This window comes from Pteropus vampyrus, unplaced genomic scaffold (assembly GCF_000151845.1).
Source record: "Pteropus vampyrus isolate Shadow unplaced genomic scaffold, Pvam_2.0 Scaffold240, whole genome shotgun sequence".
Classification (NCBI taxonomy): Eukaryota; Metazoa; Chordata; class Mammalia; order Chiroptera; family Pteropodidae; genus Pteropus; species Pteropus vampyrus.
This window is the reverse complement of record NW_011889021.1, coordinates 1,805,227-1,825,895: the sequence shown is the minus strand read 5'-3', so window position 1 is coordinate 1,825,895 and position 20,669 is coordinate 1,805,227. Positions and strand designations below refer to the sequence as shown.

The 20,669-nt window shown below is 35.7% G+C and overlaps 1 protein-coding gene across 1 annotated transcript; it reads left to right on the top strand.

The window, feature by feature from the left end:
- The first annotated feature begins 3,206 nt into the window (after positions 1-3,206).
- RRAS2 (RAS related 2) lies at positions 3,207-17,851 on the top strand. The gene is made up of 5 exons (XM_011374172.2): positions 3,207-3,353; positions 4,810-4,912; positions 5,082-5,190; positions 14,521-14,639; positions 16,394-17,851. Exons 2-5 carry the CDS (start codon positions 4,845-4,847, stop codon positions 16,479-16,481), a joined length of 384 nt encoding a protein of 127 aa, XP_011372474.1. The 5' UTR covers positions 3,207-3,353; positions 4,810-4,844; the 3' UTR covers positions 16,482-17,851.
- The last annotated feature ends 2,818 nt before the right edge of the window (positions 17,852-20,669 follow it).

Sequence of the window (20,669 nt, the reverse complement as noted above, 5' to 3'; positions counted from 1 at the left end):
CTTGCCTTCTGCTACAGGATATCGTTTCCGGACTGTGGTTGGTAACTTTTTCCAACTTAAGGAAAGAGTCTGTTTTCTGGCAAATTGCTGGGGCTCCACGTTTATAAGTGAATGTACACATAGTTCCTGAGCATGACTGGAGAGTTAACCCCTTACATTTTGTTACCTTCTGAACAAGTTTAGTATTGGCATTTCACGCTGTTTCTGTTCTTTGACCAATCCATTTAACACTCCCGTTCCCTTGTCTCTAATGACAGTGTAGTTACTGGATGTGGTGCAAAGAGCAGTGGGCTCTGTGACCTTGTCCCTGTGATGTTGCATAAATAATCGTCAACCAAATGAATGAAACCAAGAGAGCAAGAACAATTGGTGAAGGATTTCAAGAAGTGAAAAATTGCATGATGAACAGCACAGATCAAACTAGAAGGCTTTGCATACTTTGAATCCTAGAAACAACAAGGGAACCATTTAATGAAACTAATAATTTATGTAACTTATAGAGGTGTAATTAGTATTGTACAAAAAAATTGCACACACCTTAAATGTACAGCTTGATTAATTTTTACATATGTATATACCTACACAATTATAGCTTAGATCCAGAAAATATTCCCAAAACCCCAGATAGGGAGCTTTTATCTTGGTTCACAACATTTTGGATACCAAGTTCCATGGTTGGTCTGTGGTATAAGGAGGATTGGAATGATTACAGCTGTTCCTGGGATTAGCAAGTCTTTATACTTGAATAGAAACACTGGTTCATACCACCTAACCATGTGACAAAAATAATACAATTATTAAAGTTAAGGTTTATTAATCATGAGCACTGTGGTACTTTATATGCATTACTTCATTTTATCTGCTCCACCAGATTTTGTTACTGTCCTATTTTACAGATGCTAAAGTAATTTGTCTCAGGTTCCACAGCTAGGAAGTAGCAGTTGGAATTCAGTCCAGGATTGTCCGTCACCAGAGCTTGATCTCTTGTTAGTGGTCTGCTGCCTCAAATATTTGGTATCCAGCTTTAAGTAACAGAAATGTCATATCTTTGTGTTACCTGCACATGATGAATGCTCTTTTTAGGCATTTTCTGACCTGTAGCTTATTAGAATTATGTGAGGAAAAGGAGTCTTTGATTCTGTGACAGTCAGGCCTGGAATGATGCCCTTTAGGATGGATCTTTATGAGGGAAGAAGATGCTTTCAATGAGGATGACTCTTTAAAATTTACATATAGCAAGAAGATGATGGGTTCTACAGACAAATTTGGAAAACAGAACACAACGAAGATGAAATGTGGACCTAAATATCCAGAAATTCCAGCAATTAATTTGTCTTGCCAGTGTTAGCAAAGTAGCAAAATTCTTACATTAAGAGTGTGTTTCAAGAGCTAAGACATCCAGAGAAATATGAAACTTTCATAGACACTAAAAGGAAAAACAATTTATAATTGCCCTCACAGTTGCTTAAACCGTCTTTTATAAATGTCTTAATTTGGTCTCAATGCAAAAAAATCCTCCGTTACATTGAAAGAATTCTAGCTATTTTGTATGACCTGGACATTTGAAAAAATATTATTTAATATTTGTTCATTACGTTTTCAGACAAAGTGGGACCTCCCAGTGGGGTACATTTTAACACATTTAGGAATAAACAGGGAATATTCAATGAAATTCAAGTTTTATAAGATGAAGGCATGGCAAGAGGTATCTGATTGCTGTGGAGAAACAAGTTTCAGGAAACTAATCTTAAAAAGATATAAACAGCATGCTTTATCTAACTTGGTGAAAGACTGCAGTTTAAAGTTGTTCAATGGGTACAAAGAATATTGTTGCCGATTGTATTTACCTCTTGAAGATGAGTGGGTGCCAAAAAGTGAGTTCAGGGTTTTTTTTTGATATCTGTTTATTTTTAAATGGAGATGGGAGTGGTGATGGAAATGGCTTTCTACTCGAAGCTGCTCTTGTTGGTAAATGTTTCTTTTTTAGACTTTGTTTAATAAATCAGGCATTTAAATGAAAACATCAAAAGAGAAATAGGATTATAGATACTGAATTATATGATTAAAGTTAATCCTAAAATATAAATGAGGAAAATGTCCTTCAAAAATGAAATAAATAGTAAGGCATGGTGGCAGGCAGATCAGTATTCTCTTTTTTTCTCACATGGCCCTCCCCAAACCAGAGATTTCTTTACTGTCCTATTCTGAATGCCTGCTTCTGAGTGGCTTTCTGGTGTTTGCATAGGTCACCATTCTGGGGGTTGTCATTTAAGAATACTGCGTCCCAGGAGCCAGGCAGGTTCAGCTTCCAGGAATCTTTGTCTAAAGAATGGCCAAACGTCTTTGGCATTGGTTCTTAGCTTTAAGCTGGCTTCCTCCAAGTCATTCCCTCAGTGGGAGTCAGTGGGAAAACCTTGGAGAAAGTCAGGCAAGAGGGAGAGCAAAGGAGATTCTCAGAGCAAAGGAAGGATGATGTCAGTATCCTAGTTAGTGCTCTTCTGCAAAAAGGGGGAAATAAGTTATCTTAGATTCTTGTTGCTGTTTCTAAACCTTTTTTAAAATGTGAATTGTAATACACAGACATTTAAGTGGTTGGTTAAGATTCTTCCCTTCTTACTCTGCTACCTGCACTGTCTTTCCTTCTGGTGATAATTTCAGAAGATAACAGTTGAGAGGCTGTGCTAAGAGAAGAAGAGGGAAATAGGAATTAAGATAAAAAACCCACAAAAATATCAGTGAAGGAGTAAGTTTGAGATCCCTGCAAATGAGAAAATCCTGAAGTCAAGTTCCTTATGATAATATTCAAGGCAACTGAAAGGGGGACTAAGACAAGGTGTGAGAAAAGGGGAGAAAAGAAGAAGGGACTGGACCCTTCCAGGCCTTTTTCTTGACTCCATTAGTTTCAAACTACTTTGTTCTTAAGACTGATGCTAATAGACTTGAATTAGAATTTACCGTGTTTTTCTTGAGATCTAGATTTTTAGGTAATACGTAAGTTAATTATGAAAACTAAAACAGCTGCAGTTGACCTTTCACAGTCTTGCATGTTTTGGATATGAAAATTCAGAGATATTTAGTTCTTTTTCTCCACTTGGAAGTTGTTCTGAATAGACTTCATTTAATGAGGAATTGATATAGTAGGAGAAACCTTAAGATAATGAAAATATTTTGATTAATTCTGGATACGTGGGATTTGATAAAGGTACATTGCTACTTGAATACGCAAGTTAATATAAATTTTAAAATGAGGTAATTTTTCTTACAGTCCTATTTCGTGACGGATTACGACCCAACCATCGAGGATTCCTACACAAAGCAGTGTGTGATAGATGACAGAGCAGCCCGGCTAGACAGTAAGCAATCTATCCTTTATTTGATGATTTACATATCATGTTTTCAAAAACTAAGCTCTGGTGTTTTTCTAGGTTAAATATAATTAGACGATCTTAAATATAAGCCCACCTCTTTCATTAGTTTTGACTGATAAATCTGCATATTTGCAATTTAACTATTCCTCAGTAAATATAATGTAAAACAGTAATTGGGTTATTCTTGTGAAACTAGTCATGTCATTGTAACTTGTTAAAGTTGTATTTATTGTGACATTTGGGAAAAAATGTGAGGTTTCAGTGTCTACTGTTAAATCAAAAATTTGAACTTCCACCACTGGAAGTCTTTTTAAAAGAGTTTATTAGATCATTGCTAGGAAAAAAAGAAGATGGCCAGGTATGAAAAGCTAATATCCATTGTCCTGGATGGAGTTCTGCAAGCATTTGTATACATCAGGTTGTATGTGTGTTGGGGGGCGGTGGGGCGACGTAAGCCATTCTTGAAAGGATTTTCATTAGCTCTAGACAAAAGGGATGGGAGAAGGGGAAGAAGTGCTAGTTCTGGGATAGGCCCTGCAGAGCCCGCAAGGAGGAAGTGTCAGCTCCTGTGGATTAGCTGGGGACAGCAGATTGGAAGAGTCATGTGTTGATGAGAGCGGCGGGTGGAGGAGTGGAGGGGGTGGGGGGGTATCCAGTGGCGCCTGGCTATTCTCTTTTGGATAATCGCAGAAATAGCCACCTGGAAATTAATCTTAAATTTCAACAGACATACAGGAATGTGAGCAGTCTTTTGTCAGAGCTGGTCCACAGCTATTAACAACAGGCTTACTGTTCTGTCTCTGCCTCTCATGGCCTCTGTAATTTTAATTTAGAACATAGAAGGATTTTTTTCTTGTCTAACTACACTTTGGTGAAGCTCAAAATGAGTGAAGCAAATAAAGAAGAGCTTCACTATTTGTTAACTTGCTTAGGATTTGTAACACAGAGGCTTTAGCAAATAATGTTTTGTGCGCGGCAAACATTTCACCTCTCCATAAAAGAAAGCCTTGTTTTTTAACTTGTACACTTGTTTCATTCACAGGAGTCAAGAAATACCTTAGCACCTGCACTTTAAGTATGGTATTTGGGGGGTAGACCACAATTTCTTTTTTTGAATTTATATTTTTATTTCTTTCCATGGAGGAGATAAAACATCCAAATGACTTTAGAAGTTATCTGACTCCATCTGCCTAGATGTATTAGATATTTTTAACCTTGTAATTGGTATGCTAATGTATTCTAACTATAAAATCAACCTGCGCTGATGAAGATAACTCTGAAACTGTCTGCCATTAGAATATATTTGTTTCTAGTACAGAGAATAAAGTACTAAGAGGGCAATGCCATTTCTTTATTACTAAGTATTTGGGCCTGACCTTGAGGGGAAGCCATTTATGAAATACAAACATGAATGCAATTACATATATTATTTTTTCTTTAGTTCTGGATACAGCAGGACAAGAAGAGTTTGGAGCTATGAGAGAACAGTATATGAGAACTGGCGAGGGTTTCCTGTTGGTCTTTTCAGTCACAGACAGAGGCAGGTTTGTACCAGTATTAAAATGTAGATCTGCTCTTCATGTCTATGTCGCTAGTTTATTGAATTTGTATTTTCTTGTTTTTATAGAAAAAGAAAAAGCAATAGAGTTCTAAATGGGGCATGGGATGTGCTGGTACTTAGCCAAACTGATAAATTTGTTTTTGTGTTTTTAGTTTTGAAGAAATCTATAAGTTTCAAAGACAGATTCTCAGAGTAAAGGATCGTGATGAATTTCCAATGATTTTAATTGGTAATAAAGCAGATCTGGATCATCAAAGACAGGTGAGAAGGAATTTTGCATTTGTGAAACCAGTTATTTATAATTATATAACTGAATGGATGTATTTAATGAAACAAAGTGCCATGATCAAAAAAGCTGCTGAGTTTGACACACTAGGTTTTATAGAAATCACACTAGATAAGAAATGAAAAGGAAGTAGATGTGAGGAAATTAAATTTTCACATATTTTTGCACAGAACTTCAGTGGATTCTATAAGCCTGCAAGTATTTGTACCAGTTCCATTCACATGTTATAATTTCTTGGGCAACATCCAAAACTCTAGTTAGATAATCTTAAAGTTACCCCTAAAGGCCTAATTTATTCAGTGTTAATGCTAAATTACCTTCATTTAGAGATAGCTTCAATTTAAATTACAGTATTTGAATTTTTCCTAAGTCCTATTAATGACTGAATTTTTTGTTAATTCTTCACATTGGCTGGCTTTCACACCAGTAACCTGTAAGAAAATAGCATTTTTAGTATTTAGTTGCAGACTGGTTTATACTCACTTGTTTCTTTACCCACTTATTTCACATTAAATTAAAAAATTGAAGGATATATATTGTTCACTCACCTTTTTGTGGGTGAGAGGAACAAGATCAGATGTAAATTAATACAGGCTCTACATTATTTGGGGGTTCTTTTTGTGTCTTTATCTCCTTTAGGCCTTTAGCCTCTACCCCACATCTGGAATGTAATTGTTTAAATTGTTTTCTAACCTTTGCTGGTATTTAAGTCTTTTTTTTTTTTTATGTGTATATATAACTTCTGTTAACAGATTCTTAAGATTTTGTTTGAAAAATACAAACATCAGGAAAAATTGCTTGATAAACAGCATTGAGGACAGATTCCTTTTTGTAGTTAACTAAAACACAACCTTCGATTCGTGTGTTGTATTTGTAAAATTTTGTTGAAGGTATACCAGGTTTAAAACATAGACTTAAGAGAATGATATTACTGTTCTAATGCTAAGATTTAGAAATGTTTACTGACGATACTTGATATAGAATAAATATTACTGCTAGGTCTTTCAAATCTGAATAATGAAAAGTTAAGGTGAAAAAATTTATCTTTATTTCAGACTAGTATAAACTGTTAGAAATAATTTAGAATATGGCATTGCTCATATCTTAAACCTGGAGTAGGCAGTCCATCTATTTTTAAATTTTATTTTTTATTTCCTTGGGCCATTTCCTTCAGGATTTCTGAACCTATTTATATTTATTAAACGTTGCTCAGTAGATCCTGTCTACTGCTCTTCTCCGTCTTTTCTACTACCAGAAAGACTTAACATACTTTTGGATCTGGGAAGTAATGGCAAAGTAGCTGTGCGGAGAACAAGGGGTTCTTCTCCCTGTCTCACCGTAACTTCCACCCCACGCCCAGATGCATCTGCCCTGACTGTCGAAATAGATTTTCTCAAAATTTTCATCGTGGTAGCTCAAGTAAAGGAATAGGTCGGAGGGCTGGGGTGACGCGGAGGTCTCCTATAGGGTAGGTGGTGACAGATTAGGGATAGGAGGGAAGCATGTGCCACCAGAACGAAGCAGGCCTTGCCATGATTAGTTGGGGCAAAGGGGCTGTATGAGTTATTTTTAATTTGTCTGTACATTGGAGATTTCCAGTTTTTGGCACGTGGTTTCCATACTGTGGCACTTTGGTCTTGTTTTATACCATAGGTTTACAAAATTTTTCATTTAAAGTCATGACCACTGCCATCATGTGAGCCTTTAGTGCCAACTGAAAATCCTGTTACATTTCCCTAGTCCATTCATTTCCTACTTGTTTGGATGGTTATTTACTTTCACATTCTTAAACTTACAACTCTTTCTTACCCTTCCTTACTCTGAGTTTGTGATGAGTGACATTTTTCTACTTCACTGAGATATTTCTACATGTTTCCACCTTTATGTGTACTAACCGTCAAGTCTTCCTCTCTCCACTTACATGGACAAAGCGCTCACCTCTCTGTGACGAACCCCTCCAGTAGCACTGGGTCCTGTTCCTTCTCACCAGCTCATGGGCATCACCCCAGCAATTGTTCCATTCTAGTTGTTCCATTTCTCTCCTCCGTGATCATTCCCGTCGGCAGACAACATGCTACACTGGCTGTCATCCTTAAAACAAAAAGTAACTATAGCAAAAATTTGTTCTTAATCTCACATTCCTCTCTCAGTGTCTTTTTGCTGCTCCTCCTCAATAGCAAAATGCCTTAAGAGCATTATCTCCACTTGCTTTTTCCACTTTCTTTCCTGCCATTCTTGCTAGCCCTGACTTCAGGCATGCAGTGCCTCAGTCAAGGTCACCACTTACATAGATATTCGTGACATTTGACACATTTGCTCACATTCTCCTTTTTGAAGCACTCCTCTCCTGCTGTGCCCTTTGTTGGCTTCTCCTCATCTCCTTATCTCTCCTGGATGTCTTAGGGTTTGGAGCTGTACAAAGGCAAATATGCCTTGAGGGCCAGACTCAGTACATTTGAAATTGAGATGCTATAGTACAGGTTTTTACCTTTTTAAAGTCTTTTCAGAATTAAAGGTGATGTTCTATCATGTCTTGGCACCCTTAATTGCTCTACCAGCTGAGCCTAGACAGGCCCCAGGGACCCCCATAAAAACTTCTTTCCACTGTAGAAATGCTTACTTTTTGGTCATCTCTAGGTCTTTAGTAACCAGTCAGGCTTGCTCATAGTTGTTATTCTAGCTTGTTCTTTTCTGTCTTCGTCTTTGGACTGTGATCCTTTGGACTTTCTCTGGCTACTAGCCTTTTTACTCTTAAATAGCAATTACACTTTTAATAATCATACTAACCCCTACTCCTTCTGTCTGTTGGTACCTGGACCACAATGTGCCCCTGCAGCCTCCCAGGAAAAAGAACTCTTCCCCCTTAAACATTAGAGTACAGGTCTTCTAGCCTTATCTGTTTGTGCTTTGCTGGCATCTAAACGGTTTGTGAACCGTTGACTGGAAGCAAGTGTGTTTAGGGCTTCTCAGTTCCACTGATTGTTTTTGTTCATGCTTTATCCTTAGCACTAGAACAAAGATATGCACTCAATAAATATTTGCTAAATGAATGAATCAAGGCATCAGTGCATCAACATGTGATATTAATATGATGATTCTTTCTACATAATAAGTATTTTTGAAAAACAAGTTTTGGTTCTGTAAACTTAGGTTATTCATTTACTGGACATATCCCTCCATGAGTATTACAAATGTTGTGGTCTGTTCCAATCAAAACCAGTTTGATTAATAACATTGCTCTTATCATTTCTACTCTTGTTTTTCTCTATTTGGAAATATATAAGAATAGATAAGCTCATATTGTTGTAGATTTCTGCTAATATTCATCTGCGCCTTTGAAATCCCACTGAGAGTTCCCAAATGTAGATCAGTGAATTTGTTGCGTGAGATTCACCTTGGTTGTTTAAAACACAACATTTCTAGGTAGGGTTCTGAATTCCTAAATCAGAATACACAGGGAATAAGGCTGAGTATTTGCTTCTTTATAAAATTCTCTGTGTTTGGGAGCTTCTCGGAAATCCTCGTTTCTGAGCTTTCAATATTCTGTTGATTTCTGGCTCCACAACGCTGTGGATTCGTTCCATGTGGTGTTCTTTTTGTTCACTTTTGTTTGCTTTGGTGGTAGCAATGCTATTCTGCTTCTTAGTTAGAATTAGGCCACACTAGTGAGCTCGACAGCAACTCTATATATGCTTAGAGAGTTCTTGACCAGAAATGGAGTTGTACAAACTTTTCTTGATTCTTCGAAGACAGTGATGTGAGACCATGCTTTAAAAATAAATAAGTGAAGCACATAAACAGTCTTAGCAGTAGGATTGTTTTATCATCTAGACCATTAATTTGTTAATTTTCTAACTATGTATAAAGATAGGTCATTTGCTATTCCGCTCTGGCTGGATTACATTGTACAGGAGGGATAGATCAAGCTACCTTTTTGACGAATAATTGAGCAGAAAGACAAATAGCAAAAATTTTAAGGACATACGTTTTTTCCCCCAGTCAAATTTATATGAATAAAATGAATTGTTGAGATCGACCTGTCTCAAATATTTATTTTTAATGTTTTTCCTATATCATCTTTTACTTCAAGATGTACTTGTTTGATTGGTCATACACATTACTATATGTTTATTTAGTTAACTACTATGCACTCTTCTAGACTCTGGATATACAAAGACAAATATGCCTTATTCCCTTGCTACAAAGGACATAAACGAGAAAACAAAACCAAAAATTGTGGTGTAGCATAGTGAGCTAAGGCTTTTGTCACTGGTCACAGTAGAGTGTGACGGGGACTCTGGGGTGCTGTTCTAAAACAGCATCAGTACTGTGGGGACATTTCCAATTGCTTGAGTCCTGAAGTATTAGTAAGAAACAAGAGTATAGAGTTGGCAGAGAAGGGGTAACATACCAGGAAGAAGGAACAGAATTTGTGACAACATGATATTTCTATACTAAGGAATTTACCATGTCAGGTTTTTTAAAAATAGGAATTGTCCTTTCTAAATTGTTATCTTCGAGAAGCTTTCTTTTCTTACTTGGCTTCCTTACTTACTGTTAATTGCTTGCTTGATTTGACTGAGTTGTATTTCAAAACCATATAGGCCTTATGGTACATATGCTGTTTTAAAGAGAGGAAGAGTAATTTAAAACTTACGTAAACTTGAATATACCAGTGCTATATAGAACCTACCTCCCACCCTTTGAAACACAACAGGGTATAAACTGCTATGAAGTACTTGTAAGATGTATATGCATTAATGTAATAACTTAATGGTATTAATGAGGTTGCTGAATTTTGAGAATGGGAAATTAAATTAGGAGAAAAAACTACCTGGAAAGATTAGAGGGAAAAATACCTTGAGCTCAAATAGAGTCAGAAATAATTCATATTCTGACCGAGTGGGAAACCTCATAATCCTTGAGGTACTGGGCAGTGCGCTCAGAAGGGTTTTATTTCAATAGCGGGACAAGATTAGCCCTAGACCAAATGTTGTTCTGGTACTGTATAACAAAAAGGATCAAACTTTCCAAATAACTTCATCTCAAAAGAAAGCTCAAAATATTTGTAGGACTACAAACTATCCCAAACCCAGTGGTAAAAAATCCAGTATGCAAGCATCCACTCAAAAATTACTAGACACGTAAAGAAGCAGAAAAATATGACATAATAAGGAGAAAAAAACAGTGAATAGAAATAGACCCAGAAATGACACAGATGATAGAATTAGTGAACAGAAACATTAAAACAGTTATAACTATATTCCATATGTTCAGGAAGCTAGAGAAAAGACTGAATATATTAAGTAGAGACATGGAAGATGTAAAAAGATCAAAATAAGACTTTTGGAAATTAAATCTACAATGTCTGAGATTAACAGAAGTAATGGCTGAAAGTTTTCTGAATTTGGTGAAAACTATAAATGCGTACATCCAGGAAGCTCAACAAACTCTGAGCATAGGAAATATGAAGAAATTACAACAAGATACATTATAAAGAAGTTGTTTAAAACCAGCAATAAAGAGAGAATCTGAAAAATAACCAGAGGAACAAAGATAAAGATGACAATAGTCATCATTTTTTTCTCACAAATTATGCAAGTCAGAAGATAATGGCACAACATTTTTTGAGTACTGAAAGGAAAAACTATCACCTAGAATTCAATACCCACTAAAAATGTATTTCAAAAGTGAAGGTAAAATAAAGACTTTTCCCAGGTATGTAAAAGGTGAAAGAATTCATCACCAGCCAACCTATGCATTACAAGAAAGGTGAAAAGAAAGAAAGTGATATCAAATGGAAATCTGGATCTATATAAAGAAATGAAGAGCACTGGAAATGAAAATGATGTGGGCAACTATGGATTACTTTTCCTGTTATTTAAATATCTTTAAGACACAATTGGATGTTTAAAGCAAAAATAATAACAATGTATTGTGAAGTAAAAGATAATAAAAATAAAAGGGTGTGAGGAAGAAACATTCTTGTAATAAGGTTCTTAAACTATACATGAATTGGTATAATAGCATTTGAATTAGACTGATGAGTGAAAAATGTATATTATAAACTCTAAAGCAATCATTAAAATAACGTAATAGATGCATAGTACATTAGCCAACCAAGGAGATAAAATAGAATCATAAAAAAACAGTACATTAACCCAAAAGAAGGCAGAAAAAGGATAAATAGGACAAAGAACAAATAGGATGGATAGAAAACAATTTCAGGATGATTCAGCTGTATCAGTAGTCACATTAAATGTAAATAGTGTGAGCACCTCACTTAAAAGGCAGACATTGTCAGATTGGATAAAAAATACAAGACTTTACCAGAAATCTACTTTAAATATAAAGACACAAATAGATTAAAAGTAAACGGGTGGCTTCAGATACGTCATTCTAACACTAATGGCACTAATGAAAAAAAAGTTGGAGTGGCTTTGTAAATATCAGACAAAGTAGATTTCAGAGTAAAGAGTATTATCAGGAAGAAAAAGGATTATTTCATGATGATAGATTAATTTATCAAGAGAACATAACAATTCTAAACATTCATGTACCTAATAACAGCTTCAAAATTCTTGAAGCAAAAATTGAAAGAACTACGAAGAGAAATGAACTTATTTACATTTAACAGTAAAAAATTCAGCACCCCTTTCTCAATAATTGACCAAGCAAGCAGAAAGAAAATTAGTAGTGCTATAGATGGCTTGAACATTATCAGACAATTTATCCTAATTGACATCTAGTCAACATTCTGCCCAACAACAGCAGAACACACATTTTTTTGAAATGAAAGTGAGTCATAAAACAAGTCTCAATAAATGTAAAGGGATTCTAGTCAGACAGTGTTATATTCTTTGACCACAGTGGAATTAAATTGGAAATCAATAACAGAAAGATACCTAGGAAATCTTCCCATATGGGGAAACTACATACTTCTGATTAACCTTTGATAAAATAAAAATCAAAAGGAGAATTACAAAATATTATGAACTGAATGAAAATGAAAATATAACATACCAAAATTTGTGGGATGCTGCTAAAGAAGTATATAGAGAATTTATAGGACTAAATATTTGTATTAGGAAAGAGGGGTCTCAGTGCAATTACTTTTTAGCTTCTACCTTCAAAAAACTAGAAGAAAAAAGAAAAAGCAAATTAAAATCATACTCATCAGAAGAAGGGAAACGATAAAGCTAAGAACAGAAACCAATGAAATAAAAAAATAGAAAACCATAGGGGAAAAAAACCTGGTTTTTAGAAGATCAAAGTGACAAATATGGCTAGAATGACCAGATAAAAAAGAAGACCCATATTACCAACATCAGTAATGGGAAAGATACCATCACTTCAGGTCTTATACATATTTAAAAGATAATGAAGAAATACTTTAAACAGTTTTATACCGATAAACTCAGCAAGTTAGATGAAATAGACAAATATTCCTTGAAAGGCACAAACTACCAAAGTTCATTCAAGAAAAAACAGATAACTCGAATAGTACTGTACCTATAAAATAAATTTAATTTGTTGTAAAAACCTTCTCTCAAAGAAAACTACCAACCCAGTCGAAGTCACCAGTGAATTATATCAAACCAATTTTGGTGAAACTGTTCCTGAAAATTGAAGAGAGAAAAATTCTTTGCAACTTATATGAAACCAGCATTACTCTGATACCAAAACCAGACAAAGATGTAAGAAAAGAAAACTATGGTCCAAAACTCTCATGAGATGTAAAAATTCTTAATAAATTTTTAGTAACTAGAATTCACAAGAAACGAAAAGGACAGTGCATCATCCTTCAAAATGAGATTTATTCCAGGAATGCAGTGTTGACTTAACATACAAAAATGAATCGACATAAATCACCATATTAACAGACTAAAAAGGATAAACCATATGACCTCAATAGGTTAAAAAAAAAACCATTTGGCAAAAACCAACATTCATTCCTGATAAAAAACTCTTTACAGATGGAATAGTGGGGAACTTTGTTAACCTAAGGACAAAGGGCATCTACAATAAAACCCTACAACTAATCATACTTAATGGTGAAAGACTAAATGCTTTGTCCCTAAGATCAGAAACAAGTCAAAAGTACCCCTCTCACCACTGACGTCATTGTACTGGCAGTTCTAGGCAGTGAGGTAAGGCCAGAAAAGAAAGAAAAAGCACCCACGTCAGAAAGGAAGCAATAAAACTGTCTTTATTAGCAAATGGCATGACTGTTTATGTAGAAAAGTCTATGGCATTTACAGAAGAACACCTAGGTAAATGAATTTAGCATGTTTCATGGTATAACATAAATATACAAAAATTATGATCTTATTTTCGTAGAGAAAAATGTATATCATTGAAAAAGCAGAATGTGGTTCTCCATGGGTGATAAGTTCCTAAACTTTTTCTTTTTTTCCCATCTGTATTTTCTTACTTTTCTGCAAGTGTTTACTTTTGTGGTAAAGACAGCAATAACAGTCATTTTTCAGAAATTAAAATTTTCAGTCCCATTATATAAATGTAAATGTAATGTGGTTTAATCTTAGGTAACTATCACTATTTCAGCCTTTACATTTAAAATACATAGGGTATTTACTTATATTCAATTAACGTTTTCCTATTTTTAGTTAATGTTTTTTATTCTGGCTTATCATTTTATCCATCATCAGCTCTGCTACCCTTTCTTGCCTACCTTCCTTCACCTCTTAAATGTAAGGAAGGCATTGTGAGGGCTTGTGATCCTATTATTCATTGTTCATTTTCCCCACGTAATTGTTGAGCATCTCCTCTGGGAAATGCAGAGTTGAAGATCTTAAGCCTTTTGAAGCTTGCCCTCCTCTCCATCTTCACCTCTTGTCATTTTCTCTCTTGGCTTGGTATGTTCCAGACATTCTAGTCGTCTTTCAGCTCCTGGAACTTGGAAAGCTGTTCCCCACCATGGCACTCAAGCATGGTGTTTCCTCACCTCATCCCCACCTAACTCCATGTTCTATATTTAGTTCTCAGCTTGAATACCAGCTTTCCCTGACTTGCCCAACAGGGTTATAGATTCTCAGGGCACCTTGTACTTTTCCTTTCCAGAATTTATCACTGTTGTACTTAACACTTTTTGAGTAACCATGAAACTGAAATCTTGTTTCTGTGTTCTTCTGAGTTGCTCTGTGGAGCTGGTCTTCAGTATGTGTTGTTTATCCGTGACAAATCAGTTTGGCCTCTGCGGATTTAACAGTGTCATCTGTGGCTGAAGGTTCGATAGAGGTCTCATTATTAATACTGTACCTCAAACTCAATTCTTGGAATTTCAGGTAACACAAGAAGAAGGACAGCAGTTAGCACGACAACTGAAAGTAATATACATGGAGGCATCAGCAAAGATTAGGATGAATGTAGATCAAGCTTTCCATGAACTTGTCCGGGTTATAAGGTAAGCAAAACATTCTAGAAGTTTGTTTTAGTTTATTGAACTTGACAGGTAATCACACCATGCTTTTTAAAACCATTAACTGAGAAAAAAAAAATTAAATGTTTTTGGTAAGGAAGAGGATCTTGTATGTAGGAGTGATTAGGGATTAATGCACATAGTGTGTTAAAGTTTCTAATTACATATTATAGGTACTTCTACATATAATACCTCATTTAATTATATTGAAGTAGAGAGTACTTAGACATAGGGATTTTGAAAAGAATCTGTGCAGATCCCAAAGGTGGCGGTGGTATGAAGTGATGACAGCAACTAACATCGAGTGGTAGTTTCTGCCAGGTACTGTGCTAAGTGCTTTACACATCTTACTACATCTAATCCTCACCACAACCTAGTAAGCTAAATACTTTCATTTGTTCTCACTTTCAGATGAGAAAACAGTTTCAGAGGGGTTAAATAACTTGTTCAAAGCTTAGACGTATTAAATGGCAGAGCTGGGACTCAACTTTACATCTCTGATTCCAGAGCGTGTGTCTTAGCATTGCTTCTTACCCGACTCCTCCCAGGTGAAGAGTAGTAGAGATTCAGCAGTCCCATAGGCAGTGAAGTATAACATCCAGGTTATGAAGAGTTTTTCTGTTAGCTGGCCCAAGAGCCCCTGTGGTTCAGAAAGTGTTAATGAGTTCCAGGAAGCTTGAGGTGATGGATGAGGTCATCTGTAGTTACTGTGTAGGTTTGTGTGTAAGATTGAGTTGCTTTTGTAGGCAGGGTTTGATTTGATTATTTTGAATCTATGCCTGGCACTTACTTCACCTTGTGCTCTCTAGAGGTACTGGTTTTTCTGCTCGTTAGATAGTTTGACAGGTATGTGGAGTGGGCTCAGGTTAATTGTGTATCTAAGCTGAATTGACATCTGGGCTATGGACTTGTAATTTTTAGCCCCTTGCCAGAGCATTCTCTTTGTGGGGGGCAGGAAAAAGTAGATTATAGTTTTGGGGGGTTTTTTTTTTTAGTAGTTTATTTAAACTCTGAGTTCTGTTATTTTTTAATGAATACAGAATCTTGATTTTGGAAGGTGAGTTATTTTAACACACACACACACACGTGCGCGCGCGCGCGCGAACCAGTGCCACCTTAAAATAATTTTTATTACCTATTTGAAATATTTTGTCCCTGGTTTTGACCCTCAGAATTTGTCTATATTCTTCAGCCAATCAGGAATGAGGGGGAGGGTAGAGGAGCTTTTTTATGCCAGGCACCATTATGCATTTAAACAAAAGATCTTTAATCCTCATAGAACTGTAAAAGATGGGATTTTATTATTGCCTTCTAAAATACCAAGTCTCAGAGAAGTCAACTAATTTGTCTAATACTGACTTATGGCTAATAAGTGGTAGAACAGGGATAGGAACTGTAATACCTCGTAAGGATGATTTTATATTGCACTCTAGTGATGGGAATTTATTCTTAAGTATACCTTAGAGTCATGGAATTTTTAATTAGGAAGGGAGTTTAGAGGTTACTGAGCTCAGCATGTCATCTGATTTAAGATTCGCCCGTTAACGAAACTCAGACAGCTCTGCTTTTGCTGGTGTCGAAGCATTTGTACTCCCCGCCAAAGATTCACTTTGATTCCCTAGTTGAAAGTTAACATTGAAAAGTGTATGCGTGTACACGAGACTTGTCCAAAAATAACCTGCATTTGTACTAATATATTACCAGGAAGGCCACTATATATAGATTTTTCTGTTTTACAGGAAATTTCAAGAGCAGGAATGTCCTCCCTCACCAGAACCAACGCGGAAAGAAAAAGACAAGAAAGGCTGCCATTGTGTCATTTTCTAAGAATCCCTTGAGTTTTAGCTACCAACTGCCAGGAAAAGCCCTCATCTTCTCTTCCTCTCCTTACGGTTTACATCATGTTGGTACCTTTTTAGCCTTAGACAAATGATCACCGTGGTAGCCTTAGACCAAGAAGCTGGCTAATCTTTTCCATGAAGCTAATCCTATGACCATTTCAAGACAGATTTAAAGGAAACACTAAGGCTGCTTCAAAGATTATCTGATTATTTTAAAATATATATCTGTATACACAGACATTCTTTTTTAAGGGCTTTCATTTTATTAATAGGGGTGAATCAGTTTTGGAACCTAAGCTGTTTGCCAAGCTGAAGTCGTAGGTTATGAAATAACTTTTAACTTCTGGAATCATATTGCCTACTGTTACTCTAAATAGAAACATAGGGAGTTTTTTAAAATGTGAATTTTTGCCTCTAAACATTTTGACGTCACCTTTCAGTTAACCTTAATACAATGAATTGAATCCTCAAAAGTGATACATCTCAGACCTTTGTTTCCCAGTGGCCAAAATACCAAAATGCCTATTGTATTTATAGATTAAAAACTGCTTAAAAAGCCTTTATCTTAAAGGTGATAATATTCTATGTGGCCATATATTTGGACTCATTCGGGACTTAGGCATTTCAGTGTTCTTGGGTTTTCTAATTTAACTTGTTTCACAACTGTGTTGAGAGTAAAAATAAATAATTTCTGTCTTCCTTTTTAAGTACTTCTGGATAAGGGATTCAAAAAAACTAAAACTGTTTTTGTTTGTAATATAAAATATGGAATTGATCTTTCCAGGGTCAGAGATGATAATGTTTTTGCTATATACTTTTATACATTATTTTCTTATCAAACTAGTTAACAAGTATTTTTATATGTTTGTAAGCAGCTATGCTTTCACAGCATATCTTGTGTATATGTAAAGATAAGTATTTAATTCTCACTGTTCACTTTTAACTGACAGAAAAAAGTGAAAACTACAGAAACTGTGGTAGAACTTTACTGGTCCTGGTTGTACCCAGCTTTGGCCAGTCACATAGCTACTTAAGAAACCTTCCCAATAGAGTACAACAGGATGAGAATCTGAAATCGCTTTCAACATCCCCTACTAGATATTGACTGTTATATCAAGTAGTATGTGTAAAACTTTTAATTGACGATTAGTATAACTGTGGATGGCTTCTGATTTTGTTTCTAATTCTGTGGATTGTGTTTAAACAATTCAAAAGTATGTTCCTGATTTTGAGATACTAAGTGGTATTGCACAGTTGTCACTTTATTGAATGTGTACAACAGTCCCATGAGGTTTATAAAGCGTACCCTTGTATAGCTTCAGGTGCTAGAATTAAAATTGATTTGTTATCACAAGATGATGCTTTATGACTTGTTATTTTGAAGGAATGAGTGTTGGAGGAAACTTATGTTAGTAGCTCTAACATAAGGCATTATTGGCTTTTGCCAGTAATGCCTTAGGGTGTGAATTTAAAAGTCAATATTGGTCAGTTAGTAGGTGAACGTGAAGTGAAATGGTTTGTTCTTAGTGATTTCTTGAATATTTCCTAAAGTCACTGTTTCTTAAATTTTTTTCTATGAAATACTCTTGACACCCCTTGATGAGATGCATTCACATCTGAGGATAAAGCTTAAAACAGCACACATTTATTTTAATGTTAATTAAAATTACTGCTGGGGAAGCAAAATATAAATTTATTTGGATGTTAATTAAAATTACTACCCAGGAAGATACCACGTTTATCCTGTGGCTTTTGGTACTACAACGCTGTCTTCTTGTTAGTACTTTCAGTTGGGAAAGGTTTTTTTTTTTTTTTTTTTTGACACCTATAGCACCTGGTCTTCCTAGGTGGTCACCCATCCAAGTACTAACCAGGCCCGACCCTAGCTTCCAAGATCACGCACGTTCAGGGTGGCATGGCCATAGATGAGGAAAATTTTTATCATGGGTAACTTCAAATAAAAAGAGACTGTCTACGTAATATTCAGATTTAATGGGACACCTTTTATTTTATTCTGAATAGATGATTTGTAGCAAAGCAGGCCTGAAAGTTAAATTTTGTTATCTTAATTTACTTCTTTTTTTTTTCCTCTGTACTTCATTTTATTGCTACATCTAGAAGTTCTCTAACCTTTCCTTCTGTAATTGTTTAATCTGCCATTAATCCCATCCAATGAATTTTTCATTTCATGCCTTTTTTCCCCCTTCCGTGAGAATTCTGTTTGGTTCTTTTTTTTTTTATATCTTCTATTTCTCTCATCATTATGTTCATGTATTTCTATTATCCAACCTCTCACGACTGGATTCCCAGATAAATGCTTTATCTGTTTTTTGTAATGAACTAACTTCTCTTCTGTGCATCTAGAATTGTACTAGCTGTGCCATCCTTGGGAAATTTGAGAAAATAGTCACTAAAATAACTTTTCCTATAGGGCTTAATCCTCTTGCAGAACTCTGGTTGAGAAAGGCTGCTTTGAACATTCGAACATGGTTATAATAGCTGTTACGATATCCTTTTCAACTGATCCCTTCATCTCTATAATTTTTGGATCTCTTTCTATTGACTGATTTTTCTCTAGTTATGGGCCATTTTCTCTTTTTTTGCTGTCTATTTTGATTGGATGCTGGATATTGTGTATTTTATGTTATTATGTGCCTAGATTTTGTTGTCTTAATCTAAAGGTTGTTGGGCTTTGCTCTGGCAGTCAGTTAATTTACTTGCAGTTCAGTTTAGTATTTTCAAGGCTTCTTTTTAAGCTTCATGCAGTCTCAAGTAGCTTTTTTTCCACAATAGTTTAGCTCTGCTACTGAGTGTGGCCCGTTTGGAGTCTCTGCTGAATGCCCTAGTAATCAGTGAGGACCCTCCAATTTGGCTGGTGGGAACTGAAAACAATTTGCAGCCCCATGTGAGCTGTGGAGAACATTTTATTCACATCTACTGAGTCATTCTTTGCCCAACCTAATGGAGTTTCACTCTGTACATGTGTATCTTAATATTCAGCAAAACCTCGGTGACCCTATGCATATTTTTGGAGCTCTTTTTCTGTGTAGCCCTGTCTTCTTCAGAACTTTGTTCTGCAGCTTTCAGCTGCCTCAAACTCCCTGATCTCCATGTCTGTCTTTTCAGCTCAAGGAAACATTTGTGCCTTGCTTAGAATTCTCCATCCCTTTTGCAATCTGGAGTGTGCCGCCAGGCAGAAAGCCAGGACCGTTTTAAGGCTTGCCTTATTTCTCTTCCATCAAGGATTGTAGTCCTATGCTGCTTGGTGTATAATGTCTGAAAACAATTGTTTCACATATTTACTCCAATTTTCTGATTGTCGAAGGTAGGAGGGTAAATCCGGTTCCTGTTACTCCATGGTTAGAAGCTGAAGTCTCTCCCGTTTGATTTCCATCATACAGTCAGAGGTGCTTTGTAGTCTTCTTCATCTATGGCTTGAAAACCCTGCTCTATAGTTGGGGGGTTGGCAAACTTTCTGATGTTTGGCTAGTAAATATCATTTTGGGCATTGCGGGCCATATACGTAGTAGTCTCTCTGTACAAGCTTCGCAGCTCTGCCATTGTAGCGCTGGAGCAGCCATAAATGATATTTAAATGAATGATGTGGCCGGGTTCCAATGAAACTTTATTTATGGACACTGAAATTTGTATTTCATATCATTTCCATATGTCATACCAATCTTCTTTTGAATTTTCTTTTAAAAATTCATTTAGGATTGTAAAAACCATTCTGTACAAAAGCAGATGGCAGACTAGATTTGATCTGTGGGCCATGGTTTGCCAATCCTGCTCTTTAGCACATTTAACATTGAGGTTACATTTCTAACATTAGTATCTCTTATGTTTCTTTATATATGTGGAAATTCTTTCAAACAGGGTTTCCTGAATTGACAGTCATGAATTTCTATCCTAGGAATTTTCTCCCTATGTTGTTGAAGGATTTGTAATATTTTAGAGTTGGACATATGTCTTACATTGATGATTCTCTAAATTTGAGGCTTTTGAGTTTTATAATATAAATGGGTTCCTTACTTTATCATTTGACTTTTAAAATTTGACATAACAAGGTCGTATATACTTAAGGTCTAACCTGTTCCTCTTCTACACGTGGTTTCATCACCACTTTTCTTATTTATTTATTTTTCTATTCCTATACATAATGATCACATTGAAC

Bases quoted from the DNA above. Each gene is read 5' to 3' on its own strand.
- RRAS2 (XM_011374172.2), top strand. From the start codon at position 4,845: ATGAGAGAACAGTATATGAGAACTGGCGAGGGTTTCCTGTTGGTCTTT. The intron at 4,913-5,081 runs GTTTGTACCAGT...TTGTGTTTTTAG, and splicing joins TCAGTCACAGACAGAGGCAG to TTTTGAAGAAATCTATAAGT. The intron at 5,191-14,520 runs GTGAGAAGGAAT...TTGGAATTTCAG, and splicing joins ATCTGGATCATCAAAGACAG to GTAACACAAGAAGAAGGACA.